At 38.6% G+C, this 13692-nt stretch overlaps 1 protein-coding gene and 1 non-coding gene across 2 annotated transcripts in view; both read right to left on the reverse strand.

Annotated features, from left to right (window-relative positions):
• Positions 1 to 1065: 1065 nt before the first annotated feature.
• Positions 1066 to 13692, reverse strand: part of KPNA4 (karyopherin subunit alpha 4) — a 30013-nt gene continuing 17386 nt past the window's right edge. The window contains exons 9-17 of the mRNA XM_033150572.1: positions 12443 to 12612; positions 12318 to 12362; positions 11209 to 11340; positions 10083 to 10211; positions 7814 to 7918; positions 6985 to 7056; positions 5158 to 5320; positions 4836 to 4930; positions 1066 to 3001 (exon numbers count right to left, since the gene is read on the reverse strand). Of these exons, the coding sequence (XP_033006463.1) occupies positions 2903 to 3001; positions 4836 to 4930; positions 5158 to 5320; positions 6985 to 7056; positions 7814 to 7918; positions 10083 to 10211; positions 11209 to 11340; positions 12318 to 12362; positions 12443 to 12612 (1010 nt within the window). The 3' untranslated portion in view covers positions 1066 to 2902. The remainder of the gene's footprint in view (positions 3002 to 4835; positions 4931 to 5157; positions 5321 to 6984; positions 7057 to 7813; positions 7919 to 10082; positions 10212 to 11208; positions 11341 to 12317; positions 12363 to 12442; positions 12613 to 13692) is intronic.
• LOC117047665 lies at positions 8809 to 9113 on the reverse strand. Its single transcript, XR_004426731.1, has one exon.

Here is a 13692-nt window from a genome sequence, read left to right on the forward strand (position 1 = left end):
TACCCAACTTCAGAACTATACTGATTTTTGAAATGGGTATTTTGATTAACAAGGTTATTTGTGCTTATCTGTGTATCACTAGAAACATTTATAAAATGGTGGCGGTATTCCCCCTCCCCAACCCTTTTTTCTCTGCTTTCAATTCTTGCTTGTGCCTGAAACTAACTTAGCAGTGTTTCCCATCTTTTCTTAAGCTACCCAGTACCCAAGGAGTTAGTACATGAAGATTAGCAGGACTCAAGCACTCCCCTCTGCTCCTGTCCCAATTCCCCTCCCTCTTTTCCTGGCTTGAAAAACCATAGCTCGCCACCCAAAGTGACTGTGATTTACCTAAAACTGAAAAAAGGAGAGGCACATGTGTTGCCATGCACAGGCACATGTTGGCATTATGTTTGAACAACACCAATAAATTGTTTCTGGAACCTGCTTACTATGCTTACAAGCAGCAGCAGCAGCAGCAGCAGCAACGTATACAATTTCACACCTAGTCATTCCATAAAGAATAGTTTTAAGAAAAACTGAAGCTTGGAGAAAGACATGTTAAATGAGAATTGCTATTTGTTGTAGAGCATCTTCTGGTAGAAATAACACTTTGAAACCAAAACAATTTCAGTAGTTTCTTACTGCTAAAGTAGATTACAGTATATTGAATTCTGTGGGAAGGGATAGTTAGTTGTGAAAGTTCTAGGACAACGGCTATGTATGTGACAATGCATTTTTACAACTGATTCAGTAATAAAGGAGCAGAAAGGAAGGTATTGCATTGCAGATGTTTTTCCCTTGTTTTCAATAATTTGTGGAAGGCATGGTCTCAGGCCTAAAGAGGAAAAGAACATATTGAAACTACGCTGCTGAGTAAATGGGACGGAAGATCTACATTCAAATGTAGTCAATTTGTGTGTGGCAACTTACAGTTGGTGAAGGCTAAGAGGCATGATTTCAGAAAGGGTGAAAGGGATTATCAAATAAAAGCATTATAATTTTGTTCCACTTGCTTAATCAAATAATGGCACACAAAATCAGTTTCTGTAAATATTTGTATAGACAAAAATGCATACACCAATGTAACATTGTTGTAAGTTTTAATGTTTATTTTCCCCAAGACAGCCTAGCCTGCATTCTACTTGGATAAATTTCACAAGCTAGTTTTCTGCTGCATCTAGTTTTAAACTTTTAACCATGTTTCTGATGACAAGGAATGCTGCAAAAATACTCTAGTCCAACAAAGAGTTATGATCACAAAATAATCTTTATCCATTCTACTGCGTTTCAGAATTACCAGCTGATTTTTAAAAAAAAACAAACACAAGGTAGATATAGATGCTAATGGTTGCTAACCTGGTATGTTTTCTTATAGCAAACTGTTGTTCATGCAACACTTGTGCTCAAAGGGGAAGGCACAGCATTTCCTACAATGAGCCACCTTATAAAGAGTTCTCCTTTTGTACATATTTGCAATGTCACTTTTAATTTAGTGTGCAGAACCTCAAAACTGAGGTATTATTCCAATTATAAAAACCACTTGCATTTTGTATGCAAGTTAAGAATACAAAGTTCTCTCTAAAGTGGCTCAAAATAGATTGTTCATGGCTGCCTACATCTAAAGATAAAAAGTCTAGAACAATTGGACAGATTAGGTGGTATTATTAACGGTGTTCAAACCATGACTTGATTTGTACATCTATTCACATCTCCAATCTTTTCAGCAGTACATATGCACCAAATTTTATTTTGAGGTTTCCATATCATTTTCATAGAAAACAAAGTTTGAAAACAAATAACATTGAAACACAGCACGGTATCCTACCACAACAGAAACAGCTGGTTACAGGACCCAATAAAATCTAAAAATGAGCTATGCTGTAAATTACCACATGCAAAAATAGCTTTATGTCGTCTCTGAAAATGAAAAGGATGATGTTAAACTTGTTTTTTTAATGTTTTCTAGTATTATATGGCAATTTGTGTACTGCAACACAATAGTTGGAAGAGGGAAACGTTTGTATGAGTATCATGCAAAAAATCTACACAAATTAGTTTTGATGATATGGAAAGCTTTTTTTTTGTAAACAATGAACAGTCATCTGGTGCAAATGCACAGGGAAGCCTTCCTCAATTTTTTTCTGACTTTACAAGCAACTAGTAATAAGCCATACAGGAAAGAAAATAACTAAAATAAAAGGGGTGGGGAATAAAACAAAACACAGGCTGCAGGAGTAAAACCATAGTCTGCTGCTAAACCGGTCTCTGTTTTTGTGTCCAGTGTTAACACTTATACACTCCTTTTGATGATTGACTAGGGTTATTATCAGCCCCCTGAAGGCAAATCAAGCTTGCATGCGTTCACATACAGCATCACAACCATACTCTCGTACACACCCCACTCCAAGACTAGGAGTCTGCTTCATGAGCAAAGAGCCCCAGATTTGAAACACACACGTGGCCCCACAGCACTGAGTCCAGACATTCACTCAATGTTGTCCATTCACACGGTGCTTCATTAGCAAGACCTGGGCTCATTCTTCTTGGACTTATATGGGCATCCTATTCTCCTTTATGCTTACATGGCTTGATGATGGAATAGTACTGCATTTCCCCCCCACAATTGCGCTAATTAAGTCAATGTTCCTCCTCAGGCACTGAAGATCTTTGACCTGTAGCCCTTTTCCTTTGAACAACCTATATAAGCATTCAGTGAAGTTTTTCATTACATTTTGCCACTCACTCTCACTCGCACCCACTCGCCATCTTGACTTCATTCGGGCTTTTCTGTGATTCCAAATGAAATCTTCACCATTTTCTTCCCCGATTTAATGCAGCAGCGGATCCCATGAGCCAAGCTTGATGGATCAAACCTTATTTTATTCAGTGCTGCATTGTACCTAACTTCCAAAATACCACTCTAGAACTGGAACCCTTCTGCAGGTACATTGGCAGATGAATTGAAACCAAATGTTCCACCTTGTATTGCCTCTGGAACAAGGCTTGGATCTTCATCTATCTGTAAATGAACCACAAAGACCAGAAATAAGAATCTTCCGGGCTTCCAGTCCCACTGGCCTTAATGGAGGCAGCCCCCATGATAGCAGGGCATCATTGACGAACGAAAAACAATGACAGAGGGTAAATCATCATTGCAAATTCACTCCAGGGACGGGGGGAACGGGCTTCACTTGCAGTTTGTCTTGGTACTTGGCTCTTGCTCTGGCATGGAATGTGGGAGGCAGGGAGGCGCTGAGTGCAAAAGCACTTTGCCTGGCGAAAACCCTCCTATGCCGGCATTAAGAAGAGGAGGTTCTCCATTGAATTGGATCCTTTAAAGTGCTGGCATGTGATGGAAAAGGGTTGCAACAACATACTGTGGAATATACCAGCTACATGGATCAAAGGTTTGAATTGAGATAGGATTTTCTTCGGCGTGAGAGCCAGTTGAGGAGAGAGAACCCCAGTTTGTTTATTCTAAGCTTTTATATATTTATGATTCAGCAACCCTCTCCAGAATATAAGATAAAAAGATATTTACAAGTGAGGAAGGGACGTTGGAGTAATATTGATATTAACAAGTAAAAATGGAAACGGACTGATCTGAAATGAAGAAAGGAGGGGCAGGGGGAAGCTGAAGTATGACTATGTTGGAAATATTAAGACCAGGGGTCAGCAAACTTTTTCAGCAGGGGGATGGTGCACTGTCCCTCAGACCTTGTGGAGGGCTGGACTATATTTTGAAAAAAAATAATGAAGGAATTCCTATGCCACACAAATAACCCAGAGATGCATTTTAAATAAAGGAAACATTCTACTCATGTAAAAACATGCTGATTCCCGGACCATCCGCAGGCCAGATTTAGAAGGCAATTGGGCCAGATCTGGCCGATGGGCCTTAGTTTGCCTACCCATGATTAAGACAGATTAATTCCCCTCAACTGTTTAAAAACAACAGACAAGGAAAAGACTGAGATTTTTATGTGCTACTGACGGAATGTAATCTAAGATAAAGTTTAATTGGGCCATAAATCTCTTGCTGGAAGGAAAAGAATTTGGGGGCTGTGATAAGAACGCTGCAGAGATTCTGGGAGTTGGAAAGGAGTATTAAATCTTCAGCACATTTGAAAGCTGCCCACCTTTTCCTAGGCTGAGGGGAAAATGGCGAAGATCTGCAGCATGTTTACTAGTGAGACAGAATGATTTCCAGCAGACTGTCGCCTGTTCTGAGACATTGAAGCAAGTGATGGAGAGGTAAGACCTCTGAGAAACTTTGAGATTCAGTTCCGCCCCAAGCCACAATGGGAAAAAACAATGGCTGGGAAGAGACAACACCATATACGGACAGAAGGAATCTCCATGGATATAATAGTTTTCACATGCAGGGCAGAATAAAGATAATAGTTTGAGTTCCTCACTTGAAGCTGAGGGATTATTATTATAACTGAAATGTATCTGACATTGATTAAGATTATGGAATGCAGTGATATAAGATTGGAAATGCACCCAAACCACCATGTGGGGAGTCACTTTAACTAAAATGTATTAATTGGAAGTTGATTGGCATTTTCATAATTGTATAAATTTGGGAATTAATTGTTATTGTTCTAATTTGGATATTATTGGGGGTATACTGGAAAACTAACAAAAATATTATATATATATATATATATATATATATATATATAGATATATATATATAGATATATCTATATATATATATATAGATATATATATATAGATATATATATATAGATATAGATATAAGAATCTTCTAATCCAACCAAAGTCCACTAACAGGTTTTTAACATTCAGTACTTTACTTCAAAATAGTTTCAGAATTATGTACTTACATCATCTGAAGAGAAGAACTGATCAATGATCTCATATGCCAGTTTGTAGATGTCTTCATTTTCATGATTTTGTAGCTGTTCAATTTTCTCCAGCCCTGTAAGGTTTAACACAAAAAGTTGAAGGAACCCGAGACTAGCTGTAAAAATGAAAACCAAGTTTTTTCAGAACACACTGGTAACCAGTATTTCCACAAATCATATTTCTCCATAGAAACTATGAAAATATTTCCAGATCTGTGACAAAAATACAAAAACAAAAAACTGAAAGATCACTTTTTCAAATCTAAGACCTTGGTATACAAAGACAATTTTTTAATCGTACCTCCACATTCTTCAATAAGGTTGGCTATGGTTTCTGCCTCCTCTTCAGCCATTTTTAATATATTACTTAGCCCATCCAGCACTACTTGTACAACCTGAGCATCTTTTACTGTTAACAAGTTGCAAAAGGGAGGAATTACATTTTGTTGAATTAGGTACGCCACCTTTAAAAAAGGATAGAAACAGACATTAAGCCAATTAGGATTAATACAATTTACATGAACTGCTTGAAGATTTATATGATTAAGCCATAAACAAATTATGAAATAATAAAAAATATACTAAGTTAAGAGTATGGAGGAAAAGGAGAGTTAATTAAAACATTTTCAAACCTACAGAAATTCAAGTACTCAGTAAGTATTATGTCATCTAATAGCTCATAATTGGTTTTGACTTTAAAACCAAACAAATAGATTTTTGTTAACTCATATTAAATATGTATTTGATAAATTTGGACATGATTAGTTGGTGGATTCTGGCTCCAGATATCGAGGGGGCTTGGCTTTTAGAATAGAGTATAGAGTATCATGCAAGACTCACCTGTGAGCCTACTGATTTAAGTTTTAAATCTGCAAGGAACACCAAGTGATAGCAAAATAAACCAAACCAAACCTTGGATTCAAAGGTGCATTACAGAAGCAAAACTCGACTTCGCTTCATTTTTGCTGCACTCTCCCCTTTTTCTCCGGATTCCACATCACCACATACCATACTATTCTGGAAGGTCTCTGTCCCTCAAAAACATATTTCAGAGGGGTGCACAGGACTTTAGTGAGAAGGGCAGGAAAACCCTATTGCAGGAGCATCTACCATGAAACAAGCTTCTCTTGAGCATAGAAATGCTTATAAAATATTGATTTCTTCCTCTCCCCACCCTCCACCAGTTGAGAAAGAACGGCATTGCTAGCCCTACTTTCAAGGCTTACAACCCAGCTTCCCGTCTGTGGCATTTTATATGCATGTGTGCGCTCAAGAGAAATCCAAAGGATAGCACCCATACCAAAGGCTTCAGGTTACAAGAAAGGAGATTCCAACTAAACATCAGGAATAACTTTCGCATGGGAAGAGTTGTTCGACAGCGGAATGGACTCTTTTGGAAGGTGGTGGACTCTCCATAACTGGAGGTTTTTAAGTAGAGGCTGCAAACATAAAAGTTCTACAATGGTCTGCATGAAATTGATCAGAATTGGTTCAAAGTGGATGAACTGATACTTTAAAGGCGGGTGGCGCTGTGGGTTAAACCACAGAGCCTAGGGCTTGCCGATCAGAAGGTCAGCGGTTCAAATCCCCATGATAGGGTGAGCTCTCGTTGCTCGCTCCCTGCTCCTGCCAACCTAGCAGTTTGAAAGCACATCAAAGTGCAATTAGATAAATAGGTACCACTCTGGCAGGAAGGTAAACGGCGTTTCCGTGCGCTGCTCTGGTTCGCCAGAAGCGGCTTAGTCATGCTGACCACATGACCCGGAAACTGTACACTGGCTCCCTCGGCCAATAAAGCGAGATTAGCACCGCAACCCCAGAGTTGTCCGCAACTGGACCTGATAGTCAGGGGTTCCCTTTACCTATCAAATAATCAGCAAAATGTGGTATAAGGAGGTTCTTGCAAGAGGACCCATCTGCGGCTTTGATCTACTATAATCCAGTGAAAGTTATATGCTTTCAAGTCCCACTTATGTCAAGGGAAGAATTAAATGTTTGCTTAAAAACTCTCCCACTGAAATCAGTAACACTTCTAAATGCCATTATTTGGTTGAATTGTGCTTCCTGTTTTGTACGTTCCTTTACTGTTTTAAAACAGCCAGCCAGTCAGTCAAACTAGGTTACTTACTTGATCTTTTCTTCCACTGATTGTCAGGTTGCTTATAGCCCAAGCAGCTTCTTTCTGTGTACCAAAGTCACCCTAAAGAGAAGACAGTTGGAAGAATATCTTTATTGTCTACACAGGGGGTACACTCAGGCAAGTAACATGACCTGATTCAGGCGCCTGTCTTGTGACCACAGAAGAAAAACAGTGGATGAGCAGAGCCTCCATATCCCAAAGCTAAGACATACAACTGGCTTCAGGACACCAGTATCTGAGGTGTAAGTCAGCCACAGCAGGAAGAGCTGGGACCCTTCAGATATTTTTGGACTGCAGCTTCCATAATCCTTGATGGTTGGCCATGCTGGCTGTTGCTGATGGAAGTTGGGTGTATACACCAAGGACTGAAGAGATGCTACAATACCTGACCTTTCATCTGAAACAAGGACCTAGGCACTGCTTATCTGCTGCCTATCAAATGGCAGTGCAGGGAAAACAGGAAAGTACTGAAGAAAATCTCTCTGACTAGAAAAAGCCCAGCAGAGGAAAAAGTGATGGGTGGGTGGGGATTTTCAGAGGGGAATTGGTCGGCATAGGAAGAAAGTTGAGCACCTCCTATCCAACCTGGAAGCCTCTGCTGCTTTAATTATTTTGAATTACTCAGACTGTGGGTCTCTTGGGGACAGGCACCTGTCAAGTTGGAAAGACCAGCTTACTGGGAAGAGTGGCCTAGAACCCTCCATCAAACATATGTACCCAATCAGCACATTTTATCTTACCATGTTCCACAGCTGTTTCAATACAACACACACAGAGAACAATACAAAAGCTTAGCAAAAGATTGGTTTTGTCTAACCTTATCTAAAAGGTGTATTATCATTGGCACAAGGTTAGCATCTATCACCGCCTGGACTTGCTGCTGATTTCCTGCAGTGATGTTAGATAGGAACCAAACAGCTTCCTGCAACAACAAAACCGTGATTTTAAAAATATCGACAAGAAATACTTTGAATAACGAATGTATTAATCCATCTCTGCAGAGCTAGACTTTTTAAAAAGGTGCAATACAAGCACAACTGAGAACTATTTGAATTTGATTAACAACACCCAGGCAGTGGAATTCTGCATCAGCTACAGCTACTGGACTGTCTTCAAAAGCAGCATGATGCAGCCTGCATTGCAATAGTTTATACAGAAGTTTATTAGAGCACAGATAATGGAGGACAAGTTGTTTCACTCCAGGAATAGCTGTAGCTAGAAAACTAGTTGGAGTGGGGCATAGTGGCTTCTTGACACTGAAGCTACCTGGCCCAACAGTGACAGCTTGGAATTGAAGAGACCTCTCAAACTATGAACCTGCTCCTACAGAGGGATTGTCTCTTACTGGGATTCAGTTTCAAGTAATAATACCCAAGGATAGCATGCATTTTTAAAAAATTGGCTTTAACACTACTGCAGTTTAGAAGAAAGATCAGTATTAGATGGAACAGTTTGTAGTATAACAGGTGCCAGCTGTAGCACTATGTTTATCTATATGTTGACAATTTTATCTATACTGTACTTGTTTAACAGTTTGGTGGATTTTACCTGTATTTTATTCAGAATTTTATTATGTATTTTATATAAGTATATTAGAGAGTTCTGTGGTAAAGTGGTCTATAAAACTTATTATTTTTTTTATAAAAAACTACCTATGAAGTTGCTACTAGTGCAAATATTTTTTGATAAATGTAGAACCCAAAGAATGTGTAATTTTTGTTTCTCATTTAAATCTTGCTTGTTCTTGAATATGAGAAAAATGATGATTCCCTAATCCAAATCATATGTTTTAGGTGTCATTAAACTGAACTCTTAGATCAGATCACATTCCTTTTGCCAAACAAAAGGAACCTGTTAGAGGTTTAAAATGTCTAGATGCAAACTGCGAGCTTACTTTGGGCTCTAATCACTGGCAATGTTGCAGTAAACCCAGATGATTTAGCAACAAGGCCTCAGATGCACTGCGAAATCAACAGCTTCTTTATCAGTGCCCACAGTTTACATCACTATATAGCTTTTACACAACCTACCCCTTCTACTTCAGACTAAAATTTGCCCCCCTTCCCTATTGTACACACCCCTTACTATTCCCTATTACCTCCATTTCATCATTTCCAAGAGTCAGTTTATACAGTAATTTAGGTGTAGGCAAAAGACAGACCAATTTTTGATGAGCCACCTTATATTTAAAGGCCACCAATTACTAGGATATTATTTGTAATATTTATTTTAGGTCCTGCTCTTCATTATAACTCATCTTAGGGCAGGGTACAATAAATATCCCAATTAAAAAAATAACCATAACCAAGAACAATGCTGGACTAGAAAGAGTTATATCTGATGCATCACAATACATTTTATGTTTTATGCTTTCATATGAAAGCAGGATTTTGCATGTTAAACAGGAAAAAAAACAACCATTATTCAGTGCCACTGTGAGATGGCAAAGCAAAAATAATGGACTGAATGACCACCTCAAACTGTCAAGTTATAGGAGGTTGCTACATTATTCAGAAAGTTTTCTTGAAGTTTATAAAACTACTTGTGGGATTGCCTTACCCTTTAAGTGCCCACTTGAATGCTTTGATCTGTGAAACTGACACTGTTACATAATACTTGCTACACAGCTGTAATACATCAATCTTTCAGTGTTGCAGCACTTACACTTTGGAACTCCCTGTCTATACTCCTCAGGCAGACATTTCCGTTGTACTCTTTCCAATGACCATTTAAAGCTTTTTTTTCTTTAGGCAAACCTATCCAGACTTGTAGATGTTGATGTGTTTCATTCTCTTTTCTGTAGATTTTAATTATCTTAAAAAAATTTAAACCGCTTTTATTTATAATTTTTTATTACCTGTAAATTGCTTAAGAGATTTTACTATAATCAAGCAGTGTATTTTTTGTGAAACAAGCAAACAAATATGCTCCTTGCAAAGGAATTGCTACATTACAAATTCTACAAAAGTCAGAACAACTTTCAAGTAAAGAGATTGACAATTATCCTGTACTTTTGTTTGATAGATATGTCACACAGTCCCCTGGTATCATTTTTCATGCATTCAGCGTCATGCCCATTTTCATACCTTATTAATTTTTTCTTTGGGGTGAGTCAATAGGGCAGGGAAGTGTGAAAGAGCTTCACAATTCAGAACTACTTGGGTCTGTTCATCAGTACCAGTAACAATATTTCCTACAGCTCTGAGTGCGGCAGTCTGAAACAAAACATTTCAAAAGTTAAAACCTGATGGCTTGAGCAGCATGTTTTAAAAAAAACAACAAGCATTACAGTATTAAGACTACATGATTTGACTGGGGTTGAAATCCTATGCACATTTACTTCTGAGTAAGCATGCATAGGATTGCACTACACAGCTTTAATAGATCAACTGTACCACTTAAATCAGGTAGAATACATGGTTCTCTGCCCCACCCCCCACAAAAAATAAAAACTTGTAACTTTACAAATCTGACAATGAAAGATTTGAGAAATTAGGATTTCTGAAACAGCTACTGTGGTGAGTAGCAGATTCGTCTTTTTCCTGAACCAAATTTGATGGTGAAAATGGTAATGGGTTGAGCTGGTATTACACAAATAAACATTAGGGTCACACACTTAGTAACTTCCTGGCTTTCAGCGAATCAGTTGGCCATTGCATCTGAATTGAGAAACAATGGTTTGTGCAAAGCCTGATTTGTTTTGTCAGATTGAATGATAAGCAATTATATCTGAACCAATCTACAACAACTTGCAGTTTGTATCCAGAGCTGGAAAATTTAAGTGGAAGGACCTAGCACCCATTTTCAACCATTTTGACTCTAATTTGATAGCACATCCCATATTCCTAAATCTGATAAAATGAAGTATTAAAGAATACCTCTCTTTTACAAGGAGCATTAAACTTGCTAGTTAATAAAAGCTTGCACTCAACAGAAACTAAAGAAAGCTACTGTCCTTTTATTTTTTGAATCTATTTTGTCCTTTGGGGACAGCAGCTTTAAAAATGTTTATTCAAGGCAAAAACACGATTCCACATTCCACAAAATATTAGAAACATTCAAAACTCAAGATATTTTTTTTTTACATTTCTGAGCTTGACAAACACAGTGACTGAACACAGTAAGAATATAATGTGCTTCATACTGTAAATATCTAATGCAATGCTGTCAGTAAAAATTCTTCAAATAAAGGAGAAATGGTACAAGACTCACTTGCACTTTAACTTCCTGATGGCTGAGAAGAGGAACCAAATGAGGAACTATCCCAGAGTCTATCACCATCTGAATCTGTTCATTGCCTGAATCTGTTAAGTAGGAGAGGGCCCAAACTGTATCTACCAATATCTGTTCAAAAATCAACAAGACACATTATAGTCATACAAAGAAGGTTCTGCAAAAGACACAATGAGTCATATATAAACAGAAGCATTTTCCATTGAAAGCAGTGATGTTCTCAGCCTACTTAGTATCTTAAGTTTCTGCAACATACCACAAAATAAAACACAGAGGGTATCTGACAACACCCCTTGCAAATTTTAGTTTCATACTTGCTTTCAAAAACATTTCCTGCTGAATCTTAAAACATGTTATGCTGACAACTCCTCAGCTATGACACTTGTCTAATTTCCACCAGCAAGTATATACATTATATCAAAAGGCCTCTGGCCTCTCAAATGTATTGGCAGAGTGGCTTCTGATTTTGTTGCAGGTTAAGTCCCAACCCAACTAAGAACAGAATGTACAGAGAAGCAGGTTCTGCAGATTTGTTTCTGAACTGAATGGGTGCTGCATACAGAGCACGGCTGTCCAACAGATACTGCCTCAAATGCTAAGCCCTTCCAAAAAGGCTAGAATTGTACCACTCAGCTGATCCAGAATGACAGTTCTATTCAGTCTTTAGGTATTCTTATTTTAAGGGAATGATCCAATCCACCACCAACTCAGTGCTTGCCTATGGATATATGTTAAGATAACCAGTGGGAAGTCCATGCAAGTCTCACCAACCCCTGTGGGAGATGAGATTTGTGCCAGTGCACATAACTGTTCTGCAAACAGTTGCCGGGAACATAGCCGCCATGTAAGCTGCAAGTTGTCTCTATTTGTGAACTGTCCCCTCAGTTTTGTGGGAGCACTGACTTCTGAAATATGTTTTACTCCTTTGAGAGACTTTTGGTTTGTTAATAAGACTGACAGGTATCCACCAATATAGCCAAGGAGGCACAAATTGCTTTCAGGGGTAACCTGGCAAGGCTGTGATTTGTTTTTTCAATAAGTGTTTATAATTAATCAGTAAACAGGCCGTGCAATATTGAGATACTCACATTTACATCTGTGTGGTGAATTAAAACACAGAGTGCTGGGAGGATCTAGGAGAAAGAGAAAGTGTTATTCAAAATTCTGCAGGAAAGCTCAAAGTGATAAAATTTCAACAAAGAAGTAGTTTTACCTCCTGGATCGTTTCCATTGGTGGAGGCGGGTCTTTGTGGCGACACAAGTTGACCATTACCCAAGTAACATTTCTTAAGAAAGTTATGGGAATAGATGGGCTGATGAATGACAGCAGAGGCTTCACCACTCCAAGACTAATGACATAATCTCTACACTGGGGTCCATCACCTGTATAAACATGGAGGAGCTTGTGGGTAGAAGAAATATCAACACTGATCTATCAAAATTGCTTTTCCCATTAGGATAGCTCTCTCTGTATGTGAACAGTTTGAAATAAGCAACTTCCAGGTATAGACCCCATTTGTTAGAATGGTTGATTTGTAGTATTAAGAGTTGGAAAGGGTGCTTGCAAGTCATCTAAGTCCAACCTCCTCCTTGATGCAGAAAATCTACAAAGGATGGCTGTCCAGGATCTGTTTGAAGACCTCTGGACAGAGAGACGCCACTCCCAAAAACTGAATCCATTTTTAAACTGCTCTTGAAATTCTTTTCCAACGTTCAGCCAAAATCTGCCTTCTATAACCTGCCCCTTTGGAGAAAGCAGAAAACAAGCCCTTGCCTTTTTCTGTAACAGCCCTTCAGGCATTTGAATACAGTGGTGCCCCGCTAGACGAATGCCTCGCTAGACGTAAAACTCGCTAGACGAAGGCATTTGTCTAGCGGAAGGCTGCCCCGCAAGACGAAAAAGTCTATGGGGCTGCCTCGCAAGACGATTTTTTTCGGGGGGTTTTCCGTCTAGCGAAAACCGCGGTTTACATTGCCGCTTCGCTAGACGAAAAAACCGCTAAACGAAAATTTTCGCAGAACGAATTATTTTCGTCTAGCGGGGCACCACTGTAGTGTTGTTGGGGCAGCATTTGAAATAATGAGAAATGAGAATGCTTCTACATTTCAGTATTTTTAGCCAATGTGTAAAGTCAGAGTTATGACTGACAAGTGCTACGGAGAAATTTAGAGTAATACATATTTTAGAGAAGACCCCTAAATAACCCAAGAAGCCCTTTCTCCAGAAATTGTAAAAGAAACTGATTGTTCATTTTGAAACTTTCTTCTTCTTCTTCCCTAGTAGAAGCAGAACAGTTGCTGCTGAGAAAATAACTAAGAAAACCAGTACTTTAATGTAGCTGTAAATCAGATTTAATTTTCTGCAGGGGGAGGGGAGATTCCGCATTCCACCCCTAAGCATGAACATTATAAATCCCTTTTTGTTACAAAAAAGAGAAAAGGGTGTTTATCAATGTTCTGTTA

Source organism: Lacerta agilis, chromosome 5 (genome assembly GCF_009819535.1).
Source record: "Lacerta agilis isolate rLacAgi1 chromosome 5, rLacAgi1.pri, whole genome shotgun sequence".
NCBI classification, from domain to species: Eukaryota; Metazoa; Chordata; class Lepidosauria; order Squamata; family Lacertidae; genus Lacerta; species Lacerta agilis.